General features: G+C 37.7%; 3 protein-coding genes across 3 annotated transcripts; 2 read left to right on the forward strand and 1 right to left on the reverse strand.

The window, feature by feature from the left end:
• Positions 1-4,290: 4,290 nt before the first annotated feature.
• LOC113351593 (protein FAR1-RELATED SEQUENCE 5-like) lies at positions 4,291-5,385 on the forward strand. Its single transcript, XM_026595546.1, has one exon. The coding sequence runs from the start codon at positions 4,291-4,293 to the stop codon at positions 5,383-5,385; it is 1,095 nt and encodes a 364-aa protein (XP_026451331.1).
• A 4,415-nt stretch (positions 5,386-9,800) lies between these two features.
• On the forward strand, positions 9,801-12,901 carry LOC113348359. Its single transcript, XM_026592083.1, has 2 exons — positions 9,801-10,190; positions 12,500-12,901. The coding sequence occupies exons 1-2, from the start codon at positions 9,920-9,922 to the stop codon at positions 12,643-12,645; spliced, it is 417 nt and encodes a 138-aa protein (XP_026447868.1). The 5' UTR covers positions 9,801-9,919; the 3' UTR covers positions 12,646-12,901.
• Positions 12,902-13,753: 852 nt separating this feature from the next.
• LOC113348358 (G-type lectin S-receptor-like serine/threonine-protein kinase SD2-5) lies at positions 13,754-16,808 on the reverse strand. The gene has a single exon (XM_026592082.1). It carries the CDS (start codon positions 16,312-16,314, stop codon positions 13,852-13,854), a length of 2,463 nt encoding a protein of 820 aa, XP_026447867.1. The 5' UTR covers positions 16,315-16,808; the 3' UTR covers positions 13,754-13,851.
• Between the last annotated feature and the right edge of the window lie 2,202 nt (positions 16,809-19,010).

Raw genomic sequence — 19,010 nt, forward strand, 5'->3', positions numbered from 1 at the left:
TTTTAACTCACTGTTGCAGGCATCGTCGATTGCATTTAGCGTATGCAATAAGCCTTTAAACCCCTAGGTGTCCCTAGTGGCGGAGTGTTGTCTCTGAAGGGATTACCAGAGGTATACCCACAAAACCTTTTTACTCCAGACCCTGGATATCTACACAGAACCTTGGAAGGCACTAAAGAATCTCCTTGGTTGGCATACTTATTGACTACAGGGTATTGCTTGTTTCTAGTTAACTCTTTAATATGTTGGTGTAGTAAGAAACAAACAGTGGTTTCTCATTCTAGGATGAGACTGAGTATCGAGTTTTTGCTCATGCTACTTCTGAAATTGTTTGGTTGCAATGGCTTATTCATGATATGGGAGTTTAATTATCAGAACCTACTCCACTTTGTTGTGATAACAAGTCTGTTGTTCACATTGCTCATAATACAAAACATATTGAAATTGACTATCATATTGTACAATACCACTTCAAGCAACAAACTATTCCGTTGTCGTTTGTTCCGTCAGAATTGCAGATTGCTGACATTTTCACCAAGACTCTTCCTTCAGCTCGCCTTCAGTTCTTAATTTCCAAATTCAACATGTTCTCTACACCATCTTGCGGTTGAGGGAGGGTGTTAAATGATATTGTCCTAGTTCCTTGAGATAATATTCGATTATGTATATTTTTTCCTTGACATATATATATATATTCTTTTTATTTCTCTGTTTCTTGTATATAAGAGCAGATGTATTGTATCTCCTTTAATATGTTGAATACGACCCTAATTCCTGAATATACATCTCATGACTATCTTTGTCAAGTAACGTCTAATTTGATCTTTTTTGACCAAACTCCTTCAATTTGAATCATAGTTCTCCTCCCTGAGACCTTGCTTTTATGCAAATTTTATGCAACATGAACAAAGCTACGGTCACATAGTACACATTAATGGTAAATTATGAGATGTAGTGTATATTTTGAGTACTACTAGTCAACAAACACATTTTAATTCACCAAGCCATTTGAGTTCATGGAGAAGATTTTCCGAAAATAGTAAATTTGAGTCACCTGACATATTTCGGCCCAAAGAACTACATACAAACTCGGATAATACATTTGAAGATGTTCTGGCGTAAAATTGGATCACAACGAAAATTATGGTTTCTAGGGCAAATTTTTTAAATTACAAAATAAAATTTGTATCACTATGATTTTAGGTACCAACACAGATTTTAGGTCATGACATAAAATAATGATTGTCCGTGATCAATGTTTTAATTTTGGATCACAATAGTAATTTTCGGACACTAAAAGCAACTGCAGGCACAACAGTAACCACATCGTGGCTTTATTTGTAATATGAAGAAGAGCAATTGCCATGGGATTCACCTTCTCTATATTTTAGGAGATAGCTTAGCTTGAGTTATAGCATGCTACATAATATAGCGGGTTTTGATTTAGCGTAAGCAGTCGGAAATATAGCTTTTGTCCAATGACGAAATCCATTTTTTGCCTAACTTTTGACTAGGCAGAAACTTACTTCCCAGTCCCGATAGTTGGTTTTTCTTCCACTGTAAGAGCGACTGCAATGGTACGACTAAACTCAAAGATCAAAGACCAAAAAAAAAGACTAAATATGAGTTTAATTTGTACTGTGACGTTATGGGGAGAAGACCAAATTTGGTCGCGCGTAAAATTAATCACCGCACGAAAACGGGCGTAAATTTGGTGTACGCTTGAATGGGGCGTAAAATTGGTTTACTCCCGAAATTTGAATGGGGCGGATGGTTTGGTGTCCGCCTGATGAGTAAGTGAACGGACGGATGGTTGGGTGTCCGCCTGATGAATTTCATTTTGAATGGGGCGGATGGTTTGGTGTCCGCCTGACGAAATGTGAACGGACGGATGATTGGGTGTCCGCCTGATGAATTTCATTTTGAATGGGGCGGATGGTTTGGTGCCCGCCTGATGAGTAAGTGAACGGGCGGATGGTTGGGTGTCCGCCCACCAACAAGCGTACTTTAAATTTACGCCCGACTATATTAGGATTTGGTATTTGGTCGCGACCAAATATGATCTGGGATTTGATCTTTGGCTGGGATTTAATCTTTACTCCGTCCCACTGCATTACGATCTCATCCCAAATTTTTGGTTATACTCGCCCACTGTGGATGCTCTAAGCTAGGCAGACAAATACCCTAAATCTAGCCTAGCCTAGAGTCACCTTAGCCTTACTATTTTAACTAAATCACAGTACTATGCTTTTCCATTTTACTTGGCTATATGACTTCAATATTGCAAAGCCAAGAGTCTGTAAAATTAACCTCACTATAGGAGGGACGCATTTCTTAGTTTACATAGACAGAAACAAAATTCACATTAAAAATAATAGGTCAACCCCTTTTAAAGAATCCTATTGTTTGGGCTTGAAAGGTCATGATCTTTTGGGGGCTGTCAAGGGCTGCCAAATAGTAATTGGGACACCCCAATCAAATATTTATATAAATGACTAATATGACCCCTCGTTGATTTTACATAATAAATTTGATTAATTTTACTAATTAATCATGATTAGCTAATTAATCAACACTAATTCATTTCCTTAAGTTAAGTGTTGAAGTTGAAAATCAAAACAAAATAAAAACAGAGAGGAGGAGGAGGAGAAGAAGAAGAAGAAGAAGAAGAAGAAGAAGGGAAGGAAATTGGGGAAAAATTTAAAATCAGTGATTCAAGCAAAACTTTTGATGTAGGTGAACCCTCATTGTAATGACCCGTCCATCCACCGATACTGTCCCCACTTAGCCACTGCGGTCATCCAGTAGTGTGGGGTTTTCAATTGGCATCGCTGCGGTAATCTAGCAGAAACTTCCCGGATGGTCACCCATCCCTTGATTACTCCCACCCTAGCACGCTTAACTGCGGAGTTTTCTACCAACTCTGGAGCCAATTGTGCTGAAAAGGCCTCAGCGTTAGGGAAGGACAAACCATTATTTATATTCCTTTCGGCCAACCACCGCCGAATATCGGGGTATTACAATACCCCCATCTTAAATTGGAGCCGTCCTCGGCTCCTGAATATATTCGCAAGCCCAGATCTCCGACGTTCCCTACCCATCATGAGAAGCACCTGGACCAACCCCGTCCAGCGTACCTTCCCACCCTCGGCGGGTGAATCGTCATCGGTTATGATACCATTTGTAATGACCCGTCCATCCACCGATACTGTCTCCACTTAGCCACTGCGGTCATCCGGCAGTGTGGGGTTTTCAATGGGCATCGCTGCGGTAATCCAGCAGAAACTTCCCGGATGGTCACCCATCCCTTGATTACTCCCACCCGAGCACGCTTAACTGCGGAGTTTTCTACCAACTCTGGAGCCAATTGTGCTGAAAAGGCCTCGGTGTTAGGGAAAGACAAACCATTAATTATATTCCTTTCGGCCAACCACCGACGAATATCGAGGTATTACACTCATCTTCAAAATACGATAACATATTAATACCCATCAACAACGATCAGTTCTTTGCTGATTTTTCACAAAATCATGAAATTTCTTCTCAAACTCAAAATAACCCTTATGAACCCTACTATGATTTCGAAGGACCAACCCAAGAATAAGAATAAATCGAAGAAACAATTGCTCAAGATTACCAGGTATACCTCTATTCTAACTCTTATTTCAATTTTGAAGCTCAGAGTTTCGATATTTTCCTTCCGAAAACCGTAGGTTTCCAGCCGCCAGGTACAATCACGGTTGGGAAACCATGAACTCCTGGCCGTTATTGAGTTATACGGCTCACAGTTCATGAACTCCCAGCCGTTACTAAACCTTACGGATGGAACGATAGAAAATTCCTAGTCGTAACTAGTCAATTACGGCCAGGTATTTTGTACGTGCATGGGAAGCATTTAATATTGTCGGCGGCGGTTAGGTTTCCTGTCCGAAAATATCAAATGTTATTTAATGCTGGTGGCACCGGTTGGGTTACCCAGCCGTAACCAGTTTTACGGCTCGATTTTTAGGCCATAAACTGACTCCTCCAGGTACATGAAACTATACGTCTTGGTATACCTGGTCGTAAATGGTTTACGGTTAGGAATAATACTTTTCGACCCAGTCGTGTACACTTTGACGGCTGGAATATCACTTGTCAACCCAGCCGTGTACACTTTGACGGCTGGAATATCACTCTTGAGCCTAGCCGTTTCTCTGTGTTTAAATTTCTTTTGTGAATAATTATGTGACATATGTCATTTTATTATAGATTGTACCGTACATTCCGGTGGAATATCAAGAGGTGGTTATGGAAGATCAAGAGTTGTTTATTGAAGAACAAGAGGTGGTTATGGAAGATCAACCCCCACCTGTGCAAGTTTCCGAGGACACAAGTGCTCACTATGCAAACAACTATGAATGGGAAGATAAGAAAGATGCAAAGTTGTGGGATCGATCGCAAGGGTTGAAAAAGATGTGCATCATAGTCCAGAATAAACAAGTTACAGACAAGAGCTTTCAAATGGTTTGCGAGTGTAGTGGAAAGTATGAGAGCCACTGGAAAAAGGGTAGTGAGTATAAACCAAAAATTGTGAGGAAGAAGGGAGTATATAATACGAAGAAGACCGGATGCCCTTTTAATCTTAAATTTAAATTTAACGACGACAACAAAATGTGGTATATGGAAAAAGTCGTCTCGGGTTATCATAATCATCCTATTCCGGAAAGTTTGATCAACCATCCTTATTCGGCTAGGCTCAACCTTTTAGAAAAGGATTTAGTACGCGTGTTGAGTAAAAGATGCACAAGACCTATTGATATTCTTAGTGGCGTCAAGGTGTTAAATCCCCAAAACTCATCCTCATTGGCAACTATCTATAACGAAAGAGAAAAATTTAGAAAAGAGTCATGGGAAGAGAGAATGGTTATGCAACAATTATTGTTTTTGTTTGAGGAGGCAAAGTACTCTACGGCGTATGACAGGAATGAAGAAAACGAAGTGGAATATCTTTTCGTCGCGAATCCGAAATGTGTACAATTTGCAAGATTCTTTCATCAAATTTTCTTTATGGATTGCACGTATAAAACGAACAAGTACAACATGCCAATATTGAACTTTGTTGGGCAAACATTTTGTTTCTTGAAAGATGAGTCAAAGGAAAGTTATTTGTGGGCATTGCAAAAGGTCAAGTTATTGTATCAAGAAGGTTATACTCCTACAGTGTTGATTACGGATAATGAGCAAGCATTGATGTGGGCCATACAACGTGCTTTCCCCTATGCGCGTCATCATCTTCGCACGTTTCATATATGGAACAATGTGCAAACTAATTGCAAGAGGATTATATGGCCAGTAAAGAAGACCGAAATGGAGAGGATCAAAAATCTACTGTTGGAGATATAGAAAAAAAAAAGGTTTAAGATGAATGACAAGATAGCCGAGGTTCTTAGGGCGGATTTTCAAGGTGATTGGGAACAACTAATATGGTCGCTCACGGAACCATTATATTTACAAAGGGAGCGTTTTGTAATGGAAAAATGGTCAACCTACCCGGATGTTATAACATATTTGAAGAACGAGTTATTGGATCCCCACAAAGAAAAGTTTGTTAGTGCATGGGTAAACCGTTATAGACATTGTGACAATCAAGTCACAAGCACGGTGGAGTCGGCTCACTATCGGTTCAAGACTAAGTTAAATGGTTGTGATGGTGGATTCATTGTTGTTTTTGAAGCTATGGTTGAGTATTTCAAGCGTGATCTCGATAGAATTAAAGGGGCTTTTGAAAAGAGCCAATCTAGACTCGTTACCGACTACCGGGATAGCCCTTGGCTCTGGGGAATAAGTATATATGTTTCTCGATGGGCAATCCTAAAAATGATAACGGAAGTGGAGGCTTGAGAGGAACACAATTTTCCACCGGGAATGATATGTAATTGTCCAATTAAGTCGGCTTTGGGGCTCCCATGTAGGCATCTAATAGCAAACTATCCCATAAGGATGATTCCGATTGAAGATATAGATTCATATTGGCAACAACTAACATTTAAATATTCATCACCAAATCAAGGTCTTGGGGAAGTGTTTTGCGACACGGAGGTACACAAGGAACTTTTTAATAAGTATGCTTCTTTACTACCGGCGCAAAGACAACTTTGGTTGTATGAATTGCGGAGATTCAACCGTCCAGAGACTAGACAAGATATTTTAGAACCTCAGAAGGGGCAGGGCAAGAGTAGGCCTTCGAACAAAACAACAAAGAAACAAGAAAGGGCAGAAGCTAAGAGAAAGGTTCAAGAAGGTCCACAATTGACTCTTTCAATGCGAAGAGATCCTTGTGCTTATGAGAAGTTGAACGAATTGTAAAAACTTAAAAGAAAGGAAATGGAAAAAGGCGGACCAAGCGGAGCTAGTGAAATGAAGGGAAAATGCCACAAGAAGAATGTGGTTGTTGCATCAAGTTCAAAAAGAAAAGTTGATAGTGGAGTCAAAATTAAAGACCCGGTTGTTCCATCCCAACAAAGTTCAACAACCAAAGAAGCTAGTAATGTCCAAAGAAAGGTTGGTGGTGCGGTTGGTATTAAGCAATTAGCGAGAAGCCGAGGTAATGATGGAAAAGCACCAATGGTCGAACCATTGCTAATCACCCCACAAAGGGTTGTTAGTAACCTCGATGGTGAGAAAGAGACGGTCTTCTTGGATGTAGGTCTGATGAAATCACCCCCTATAGATGAGGAAGGTAATTATATCTGACCTACTTACACGATATACAAAAATTACATGCATTTTTTACCATATTTTATTCATAACTACGTCAAGTCCACCGACGATGTTGAGGGCGACGAAAATTGTGGTTACCATGTGTTCGTAGATCAACTTGGACCTTTTGAGCAGGCAAAAGTTTGGGGTGGCGACCAAATTAATTATGTTAGGCAAAAGTGTTTACTTGAACTACGTGGTTTCCCCGATTTCTACAAGCCAATGATGAGATTCGAAAGAAATGACATGGAGGCGATGCTAAACGAGGAGTTCAAAGCATTTGAACGGCGTTTAATGGGAAACAAGTGTTTGACAAGTGAATATTGGATGAGAATGCCAATATGTGGCCATCTACTCGCCAATGCATTCCATTGTGTTATTCATTCCATCTCCTATGCAGAACATAGTTTTACTCTTATTATTTGTTTGTAATGATAATATGATAAAGTTATGAGGTTACTTAGAGGTATTTACGGCCAGGTCATATGCTGACACGACCTAGCCGTAACGACCCAAGTGAGCAATTCGCATAATCACGGCTGGGAAACCTAACCGAAAATTCGGTAACGTCTAGGAATTCAACCCGTATTTCTGGGTAATGTAAAACTTACGGCTGGTAATCCTGGTTGTAACTCTTCCCGTAATCCCAGTTTTAGATTTTAATAAGTTACGACTGAGACACTAGACCGTAAACCCGATTTCGGCTATGTTTTCTGCCCGTAATTCTGGGTACAGGGAGTTCAATGGCTGGTAATCTTAGCCGTTGATTCAACTTACGGCTGGTTATCCTAGCCGTTACCAAATATTACGGCTGGTAATCCTGGCCGTAAATTAAGAATCTCATAAATTAAGAATCAAAAAACTATTATCCATTCATTCAAGGTTAATGAAAAGTAACTCTGAAAAGTAAATCACCGAAATCCATAACCTTAAACATGCTAAAAATCTGCATAAACATAAGATGGAATGACTTAAACAAGTAAATTATCTACAATCATCCACTACGACCAACAATTGAAGGAACATTCTCAGAAGATGATGAAGAACTGTCGGGAGTTTGGGAAAGACTAATCCAATCATCAATTACTTCGTCAGTATATAGATCATCCCTCATTGGATTATGTAACTCCAGAAGCCTGAGAATCAGTTTTCTTTATTCCTCGCAATCCAAATATAAAACCTCCTCAATGTTACGCCTCAGTCTCCTGGCAATCCACTTAGCTCTCTTGACCTATTTTCACATCATTCAATTAATAGTGGTACATAATTTGAGAAACGTATACCAAAAAAAGAATCATATACTTAGGCTACGTACCATCATCGTAGAAATATCACACATTGGTAGTTCCTGGGGTTCTTTCTTCTTCCCAGGGTTCCTAAAAATGATGAAAAACATATCAGAAGATAGGATTACGGATTGGAAATAACAGATAACCCATCCGTTAGAAACAGTATCGTCCAGGAAAAGTGAGACAGCCTAACCGTAAACATAGTCTCGGCTTAGAAATATGCGGACGACCAAACCGTAAAGAAAGTATAGCTAGAAAATACAAATAACGGTTAGGGATATTTATTTACGGTTAGGAAACTACCAGCCGAAACACTCATCACCCAATTTTACTCTGCAAACACAGGACAACTTACGGCTGGGAAAGTCCCATCCATAATAGTATTACACGGTTGGGTTCTCAAATATTCCTAACCGCGTGAGACAATAACGGCTGGGAGTTCTTAATGTCCCAACCGTTAAGTGTACATTACGGCCAGGACGATATGATATCCCGGGCATAAACGTTTCATAAAACCATTTTTTAAAACCCTAAAACGATGATGGAACCTATTTTTTCAATCTAATGGTAAAATAACTAGTGGGTTTTTCGATTCCTACCTAGTAGGAGCCATTTGTGGATGATTCGCAGGTGTTTGAACAGATTGGAGAGATTGGTTCACCACAGGAGGATTTGCAGGTGTTTGGAGAGATTGGTTCACCACATCTCCATGAAAAGGAACATCAATAACTTGCTCTGATTCAGAATCAGGGTTCAACCGGCCGGATCTTCTCACTCTTGATCTTGCTGCCATCTTGAGAATCAATGGGGAAGAGATTGGTTATTATTAGGTTTTTGAGAGTTTTTTTTGAGAAGAAGAAGAAGAATAGAGAAAATGAATGGATTTTGATGTTTGGTTTTGATTTAGGATTAAGATTAGGTTTTGATTTTAAATTATTTATTTACAAAGGGTAAATCTGACTTTTTAATCACTTAAGTCTCCCCTTATCTATAATTTGCCTACCCAAAACAAATAAGCTCCCAAAATGGTCAACCCTTTAAGCCCGAACAATAGAGTTCTTTTTAAATCCCAAAGAAAACGATAACAAAAAATGAATAAATGTAAAGTGTTATTTTTTACTTACAAAACTAAATTCTCGTTTGCATCTCTTAACCAAAAGAGTAATAAATGTGCTCCACTCACTAGTTAAACAAAACTTTCCACGACATTGTAGTTAAGAAATGGCACAATTGCAACTAAGTTGATCCATTCAAGTTTCTGAAAATGGTACGACATATGATTATACCTTAGATGTTAATAGCGTATTTGGATAGCATATAAAAAAAATTTCTTGACGTCTAGAAATTGAAAAATCATAAATCAATTTGAATATCAGGTTTTAAAATCATTTTTAAAAATTGAAAATTAACTTTTTACAAAGCAAAATAATCCTGTTTACGAAGCAAAATATTTCAGACTTTTGCTTTCGATGTCCAAAAACGCTATATGTACTCATAATATACCAGAATTAGCCAACTTTCGTGACATCCATAACCTAGTGTACTTCCGTGACATCCACTTCGAAGTGGTGTACCGAGTGGGGATCACACATCCTAAGTATCACCCCTCTGTAGTGGAATAGGGATGAGGCATGAATGGACTCCACCTCACTCACACGGTGCTGCACTTGGAAGTGTTCGTTTATTTTTTTTGTTTTACTTTTTTGTCTTTTGTCTGTTGAAAGATGCTCATGATTGAACACGTAGAGCACTTTTCTGATTACTGTGAGTCAGTGATTGTTAGCTGAGAGAGCCTGTGAACCCCAATAAAACCCATTTCTCATAAAAATCTTTTCTTGATAGAAATAAATAAAACATAAACGGCCAAAGTATTTACTCCCACCGGAAGTATGGACGTCCATCTTCTGCTTCTTCCTCCGCACAACACATCGATAACCCAATCCCTGCGTCCTCCTCATTCCGATTTTGCCCATCATATTTTCCGACTCTCTAGCCGTTCCAGTGCCAGATTTAGCCCTAGAACTCACTCTTCTTCTACTTCCCACTCTCATGTTTCATTTATAGGTCGGTTAAAACCCTTTACTCTGTCTGTCCGTTGCCACCCGAATTCCGGCACCCCTTCACCAAAATCTGATGGAGAAGACATCGTTCCCGTCTTAGGTATGCCCATAATCACATAATTATAATCTGAATGGGGTTTTCTTTTTTATACCTGAAATATGATTTAATTTGTATTTGAAGAATTATTTGAGATTGAAGTAATTAGTGAATTGGTATTTTTGATTGATAAATTTTAAATTTTAGAACATTTTGAAGTTTTGGAAGTTGAAAAATTAATGATATCCCTAAGGTTCTTAGGTTTAAACTAAGAGTATGGTTGGTTATAGAGGAGACGATTGAGTTAGTTCTTCTGAATGATTTTTGTAGTTCAGTAAAGCAAAATAGCTTGGATTTTGCCTTCGTTTGTAGTTGACACTTAAAAATATGAAGGAAGAACCAAAGATAATATCCCATGTAATAATTTTTTTGGATTAGAGATTAGCAACAAAGAATCCTACTGCTTTTCCATGCATAATGATCTTACAAAGAATCGATGAAAGAGCAACAACTAAGTAGAAGTAACTTGTGGTTGTAGTCCCCTTATATAAGATTCCTGAAAATTGGCGGGATTGGATGTCACTGTTAAATTACTTAATAGTTGCATATAGGAATGACATGACTTGTATGAGACTTGTTGAAATTCTTTTTGCTAAATGGCTTGGATTGGCATCATTTGATACTGCCAACTATGTGTAAATCGGTGTTTATCAGCAATGATATCAATACGATATGCCATATTTAACCGGTTTCTTATCCGATTCTAGTTCTAATTCAATGGTCTAAAAGATTGGATATGGGAGCAGAAATAGCAGAAACTTGAATCATAAAAATACCTTTATGTCTATATGTTTTCTGAGTGCTTACTAGATTTTGCAAGTTCTCAAGTATAGTAACAGCACAATTACATTAGACAGAGTTGATTTTCTTAATTTTATCCATCAGAAGGTTGAAGATGAATTTGTGCAATGCTTATATTATATTAGACTGAGTTATGCCTTGGAAAAAGTTGTGTGCGCAAAGATAGGTCAGGACTCAGAAGTTTATTAGAGGTGTGAATTTATTTGCAAGTTCCAAAACGAGTATAGCTGTGAACATGTGGTAATGGATGACCAATGACTTGGTATATACTATGCTAATAGGGATATACTGAAGTTGACGGAAACAGTAACTTATGAGAATATTATTTTTTATCACCCTCTTTTAAAGGTTGATCTCTTTCTTTACTGACACTAAAAAACCCCTAGGCCTCGGGTGTCTCAGACATTTTTTGAGACAAATGGTCCCTGCATCAGGTGTTTAAAACTTCGTGTGACTACAGTATGCCCATGTTTTAGGTGTCCAACAATGTAACTGCTCTCTATAGGATGCTGAATTTGTTTGATTTGACCTCTGTCCAATGTCACACAGAACCTTAATTTTCTTCTTCGCTCAAAATATACTTGCCTGTTAGTTACTTCATCTAATGGAGGATTGGAAAGATCTGATTATTTAATTTGAAATTGCAAAGTGATAACTGATTATATTATATTATTAGTATGATTATTGTTTTAGCTTGTTCGTAGGACATGACTATCAGATTATGTTCATTGTGTTGTGGTTACTCAGTTGGACCATTGGGGTTAACTTTCACCACATGAATGTGCATCTTAAGATAAAACAATGAGCGAAATCATTATAAAACGGAGTAGAATAACAAGAGTCTGCGCGGAAATACTTTGTATGCGTGGTACACTGTGAAGTTGTGTAGATTTTCTGAGACCCAAAAATAGCTAATTATGTGTTAATAAACTAGATCTTGACATGGAAGCTTAAACCCAAAATGATCAATCTTATCGTATGAATTGTTGTGTTACACACTGCAAGGAGATTCATCTGAAGCACATGATACTTCATCATCTCTACAAAGGATAAGAAAAGTGAAATGTGGGGTCATTAGACTTGTACCATCACATTACCAGACAGTGTCTACTAACTTACTAAGGGAATTGGAATATCATAAAGAAGGAAGATAAAAAGTGCGGTCGAATAGATAGTGTTTCTATGTCATGAGGATAACTGGTTAAAAAATGGCAATAGAAAGTTAAGCGAATTTGCATTACTACATGCAAATCTAAGTACTGAAGCTTATATGACTGCTTGCAGGGCCACTACTACATGTCCCTAGTTCCATTAGTGGGGTACTTTGTAGCTATCTACAAATCAGCTCTATCCTTTATTTACTGTTTGTTAAATCCGATAGTTTTACTCTAGAGATTCAATCCCATACAAATAAATTTTATTTCATCTCATTAGTTTGTGCCTGTGTTTCTTTATTTGGGTTCTCACCATCTTCTTCTTTTCTTTTTTGCTATGTTGCCATTCGTGAATAGGTATAGATGAAACTTTGTCTAAGTTCCAACATCGTACGCAGATATTCTTTGCTGTTCTGTTTTGGATGTCTCTCTTCTTTTGGGCTTGTGCAACAGATGGGAATAATGATGGCGGGTCAAGCAAGCGCTCTGGCTTTAGAAGATGACTATTGACTAGTGTAAGCATTTATTTTGTAAATACGAATAGTTATAGGAGTGTATTAAATTTTTATTTTTTTACTTTCAAATAAGAAATGACTTTGCCTTGTAGATACGGGTTGGTCAAGAACCTGTCTTGGTTGTTAAGTCTATGTGATATTATGCCAAAATGTAGATTGTTTTGTATGAATATTTATCAAATGCGAAATCCTGAATATATGGTTACTGTTTCAGAATGAAAAGGATTTGGTGGGTTTGTTTGTATCACAATGTAAACTTAAGTTTTCTTAATCATGTCAATATACTACTTGCTGTATGATTTATAAGATAACAGTCTAGTATCTAAAGAATTGCTAGGGTGACCAAAGATGTCAGCATAAAACTGGTGTTGCAGTGCCCACATCTGGACTCTAATTTTGTCAGCCATGTAGAAACTTTTATTTAACGAGGTCCTGTCCATTTTAGTCGGGTTTTAAGCCTATTTAACTTAAATGGGTGTTTAGTTTAGCTGTCTGCTTTTGCAACCTGTATACATTCTTCTCTCATTTTCCATTGTTATTATTGCAAGTCTTGAAGGGGTATAATTTGCATCAAGAACGGTTCATGGCTTTTGGATTGAGTTGACATGTTTTCTGTTTTGCTCAAAACTGATTTTGGGGATGCTACATTGAGAGACATTCCATAATTTCTTTGTAAAAAAGATGCGTGTAGTGTATCGACTTGAGAAGGCTAGGTGCTTTTCCCCAGTGATTGGATCTTGCGCTTGAGCCTTATTTCCCAGCCTCCCATTTTGGAATAATATTATAGAATTCTTTTGCAGTATCTTGAGAGATTTGAGTAGTTCTTTAATAACCATAACCATAGTCTGGGAAGAAGCATCAAATATGACAAGCATTTCGTCACTGTAAAGCTTGAAACATAGAATTTGAAGGAATGTCATTTATTATAAAAGAACAGGTAACCCTTGCAAGTTGCAAGTTTTCGACTCCCTTTTTACAGGGCAACAACTGAAAGCCATGAAATCCAGACTGGGTAGCATCTCACAACTGGAACTTTTACAGCAAAAACCTTTGTATTTAAAACAAAGAACAAACAATGTACAGAGCTGGCTACATAAAAAAAAAAAAAAAAAAAACTTTGTATTTGAGACTGGATATCCTTGCCAACACTACATCCGAACAAACTATATCTCTATATTTATTACACATATTCTGTTATCTAGGCCCTGATAATCGAACAGCTGAAAGATATGCGTCACTGAAGCATTCCGATGGACCGGATGAAGTTCCGTCTTCACTTATCGATTTAAAGAAAGAAGAATAAATACGTTGCCCCATTTTAGAGTTGGTTGGAGGCATAGGTACAGCGCAAACGCCTTCCAGCATTTGGACTACTTTACTCATCGATGGTCTTAGGTACATATCTTCTTGTATGCACCACAGAGCAACTTTGATTGCATTGGACACGCTTTCGTCTTCCTTGTCTATCGTCAAATTTGGGTCAAGGATCGCTTCCAGTTTCCCTTCTTCCGCCATTTTCAAAGCATATGACGGAAAATGAGCCTTTTCTGATTGCTCTGACTGATCAAAATTCTTTCTTCCGCCAATTATTTCAAGCAAAACCATTCCGTAGCTATAAACGTCACTCTTTTCTGATATTGCGTAGTTTGTGATCCATTCAGGTGCCAAATAACCCCTTGTACCCCTTAGTGTTGTAAACACATGACTCTGCTCTCTGGACATTAGCTTTGCCAAACCAAAATCTGATACTTTGGCTACAAAGTTATCGTCAAGAAGAACGTTCTCGGGCTTTATATCGCAGTGGACAATCTTGACATCGCAATCTTCATGGAGATAAGCCAGTCCTTTGGCAGTACCTAGAGCTATATTGTACCTTGTTTCCCACTGCAACATATGCTTTTCACTGTTCCTCTTGAAAATCCATTTTTCGAGAGAATTGTTCCCCATATACTCATAAACAAGAAGCCGGTGAGCTCCTTCTGCGCAGAATCCCTTGAGCCTTACCAAATGAACATGGTGAATACTTCCAATGATGCTAACTTCTGCACGAAACTCTTTCGTACCCTGACCAACACCTTCCAATTGTTTAACAGCTAGTTGAGTCCCATCTTTTAGTGATCCTCGGTAGACTGAACCAAACCCTCCCTGCCCAAGCTTTATAGTGAAATGGTTAGTAGCTTCCTCTAGGTCCTTAAAACTGAATCTAATTGGCATTCCAACCAAGTTCTCTAAGAAATTATCTTCTTCGGAATCATTTGGAGGATCATCCGATGATTTCTTCTTCTTGTTCTTCTTCCAATGATATCGAAGTCCCAAGTATACTAAACCAGCTATAACTAGTACAGTTCCAACAACAATGATAACCACAAACGGGAAATGCTTTCCCTCGCTGCCATCTCCTCCCCCTGCGTTATTTCCGTTATTAAAATTCTTTGGAACCTTGATGTAAGTGACAAATCCAGAGCTGCCTTGAGCCGACTGCAGGGTTCCAATTTCGTCAAACAGAAAGCAATTTGCTGAACTAGTTTCGAAAAACAACACTTTACATGAGCAATTCTTCAGGCAAGCATTTTTGCAACTGTCTAAATTAGATTTAGAAATCGGACGAGCGTATCCAAGCGCAAAGTAATCGAGTTTATCACCAATATCTGCAAGCTCCACCTCCGCCGAATTCGAGCTATTACACGCAGGAATGACCCCAGGACTGCAATTTGGATGAGAGTTCAAAGCTGCAGGACACAGACACCTGTTATCAGCACTATTGCAAATGGAATACGGATCACAGGGTTCAGGCGTACTGCATGAATCTTGCGGTATCTTCATCCTCTCCGCCACTGTTCCGCCGCTATTAAGATTATAGAAGGAAACTAACCCATCACTACCTAAAACTGCAGCCCATGTCACATCCTCGTCAGGATCGGCGAAAACAAATTGCCAAAGTAACTTCTTCTTCTGATCAAAGAACTGCCATGAATTAGAAACTAGAGATGCAGAATAAACATCCCCATTAACTTGATTTATCGTCCTACGGCTCTCCTTCTTAATAGACCAGTAAGCTTGTGGAGTTGGAAAATCAGCATAAAGAAGCATATCTCCAGACCCAATTTCAAGATTGAAACTCAATTTATAGTTGTTTGGGTTACTTACAAGTTTCATTCCACCTACAAATTCCTGACCTGACAAAAGTGTATCAGTCGGATTGCTGAAGCTCTGCCAGATTATGTTGCGATTTTCGCCGAATAACACCAAATTACCGGAATCCAGCAATTCCAATGAAGTAACATCTTTATCTGCAGTATTCGTCGACCAAACATTTTTTCCACCACTTGTTAAGTACGCATCTCCATTCTTGTCAAATGTAAATTTGTCTGAATTCTTCACCTCTGAGCCTCTGTTCGCAGTCCAAAGAACTCTTGAAGTCGGCTTATGAAGGATAACTAACAGAAATAAAGTCACATCATCTTTGATTGATTCAAACCCAAATGCAAAATTCGAGTTATTAGATAACAGAAACAATCCTTCATTATCAACCCAATTCATTTGAGATCCTTGAAACCCAGGTGAAATTTGAGCTATTTTTCGAACACTAGCAGAACAAGTTCCAAATAAAAGAAAAAAGAGCAGAAATACAGATCCAATAGAAACTTGAGTCGCCATGGTTACTCAAGAAAACCCTGAATTGAGCTTAAAAATTTCCAAAATGAAAATTGAGGAAACCTTTGCACTTCTCCGAAAAAAAGGTTAAAACTTTACATAAAGAAGAGCTGAAAGGAAATGACAGTGAACCCTGAAGCCAAACTACAGCATTTTTCCGAACCGAACAAAGACTAAAAAGAAAATCCCAAATCAGGAGAATGGATGCATGGTTTAAGCTTTTACCATAACCCCAAAGATTAACTTTCTAGAAAGATTGATAATTTAATCTGACCTCAGATTTTTTTTTGGTTCAGTTGCAGAAGAAACAATCAGAAACAAAACAACTGGGTTGGTTTTGGAAGATGTTGATACTTCTTTAGTTTTATTTTCTAACAAAAAAACATGATCTCACTCCTCTGTTACAGCTGGAAAGGAGGTGATCTAGTGGTCATGGAAATTTTAAATTCTTCTTGATTACTGTTACAAACTTTATTACTTTCCTGGGTTTTGGTAATTCCTTTTCATTTAAAATTCATTCTGGATTTGGAGTTTTGGACTACTGGTTGGCATTAATTTAATGCAAGGTGGATGGGTAGTGAAATGAATGCGGTTGGGGGATCCATGACAATGTTGGCTGGAAAGAAGGAAGAGTCAAGGTTCCAAAACTAACTCATGAATGGTCTATTTTGGCGAGTAGTACTTCCATCTTTTTGCAGATGTGAACCCCGCTTTCTCTTTTTGTGTTCACGTGTGAGCTTTGTTTTAGGTGTACCAAGTCGTTTCATTTCTTATCCTATTCGATCAATTTATCCAAGTCAAGTCATTCTTTTTCTTTTTCCTAATCGATCCATTTATCAGTGGAGCTAGGACCGTTGCTCGACTAGAGTTGGAGATTTTTTTTTTTTGGGTGTTACTATAAGAAATCGGAAAATCTTATCGGGATTTTCAAAATCATTACACAACCTTCAAATCTATAGCATCTTCACCGGTTCTTGCAAAATCAACCGTTATGTGAGAATGAATATGATGAAGATTTCCTCTTTTTATGCAATAAAAACATATAAAAAATTATAGGTAATTGTATCAGAGCTCCTGGAGTCGATGTAAATGATGAAATCTCTGGAGGAACTAAACTAGTTTTTGGTTGGCAGAGAAACACTATAAATGAATGGTGAACTGGAAGCTGAAGATATGACCATCCTCATAAAGATTAGAGAATAAAGGCATGTATCAAAATGCAGTCCATGAGATTTCCGCTCAGTTATCATGTCAGCTATCAAGGAGGTACTGAAGTAATTGTTTATACTCAAGGTGAGATCCCAAACCTTAATGTTTGAGAATCTTTTTGTTAAGATTTTCGAATTTATATGTTTTGTTTTTTCCATCAAGTAAAACGTATTTCTTGAAGATTTATTAGTAAAGCATACTTGTATACTAGCTAATATTGAGTTATCATCCATGAGAGATTTCGACGTATTAGTCGGATATTATTTGGAATTAGACAAAATAGAAAGCCGGTGTTTATTGCTTATCTTTAGAATATTATCGGTTATGGAAATTCCTTGCAATTCAATCTACCTTGGTCTATAAATATTGAAGTTTGTTCCTCTTACAAACTTATCCCGACACATGCATTTGATTTTGTAGTCACTGTGGTAGCCAACTAATAGTATTACTTGTAATACTATCTCGGAGAGAAGAGTAACCTAATAGGTAAATCTCTTACGTCTGTTAGTTTAAAGACTTATGTGGGATCAAGAAGCATCTAGACAGTACCTTATGGGAAACTAAAATTTGCATTGTTTTTAGTTTTCAATTATTGATTTGATTGATTAACGGTTATTAAACCTTGATTGCATCTAGTTTGATTATTCTTGAGATCAAGGATTGACGGTAGTTCAAATCTTTTAGATTTGATGATAGACTTGTTATCATAAGTGAAATCAAGTTTATTTGTGTAGGTGCTTTGAAGACATTGAAGATTTGAAGGCAAAAAGATTTATTATTTATCTATGTGATTTACTTTGTGTATATACTTGATAGGATAGGATCCGACTAGGCTATGTTTATCTTTTGATAAACATCTTATTGCTAGTCATATATATCGACAATCTATCATTTGGTGGTTTTCTTCAGGATCTGAATCTGACAGTTTGTGAACCTAGATCTGATTATCTTGAGAATCTAGATCTTGGTTGATCCAACCGAACAAAGGAGTTTATTAGATTAAACGGAACAACCTTTGTTTGAATCAACTAAATCTTTGATTTACTTCTTGAGATTGAGAGAGCAGTTACCAGAAAAAGATTAGTCCTTTATTGTTTTAGAAGACGATCTGTAGGAGTTGAGTACAAGAAGTCTTCACTACCGGTGAAGCAACTTAAGATAGTGGACTTTATCACGTGCGTTGCTCAGATTGGTTGTAGGCGCTGAGATATTAAGAAAAATTGGTAACTAGGGGTAGTTTACTTGGTCTCAACTATACAAAGTTGGTAGTAGCTTTTGTATAGCGTCTTAATTCTGATAATATTTAAAATTGGACTAAGTCCAGGGGTTTTTCTGCATTTCAACTGAGAGTCGAACTAGGCTCTTAGTGCTTTTAGCATACTAGAAATTGACCTAAATTTCGTAGACATATTTATTATTGGGAGTTGACTTACATTTCCAATGTTTAGATTCATAATGAAGCTTCATTAAGTTTTAAATTATGCTCGGAT

This window comes from Papaver somniferum, chromosome 2, assembly GCF_003573695.1.
Source record: "Papaver somniferum cultivar HN1 chromosome 2, ASM357369v1, whole genome shotgun sequence".
Classification (NCBI taxonomy): Eukaryota; Viridiplantae; Streptophyta; class Magnoliopsida; order Ranunculales; family Papaveraceae; genus Papaver; species Papaver somniferum.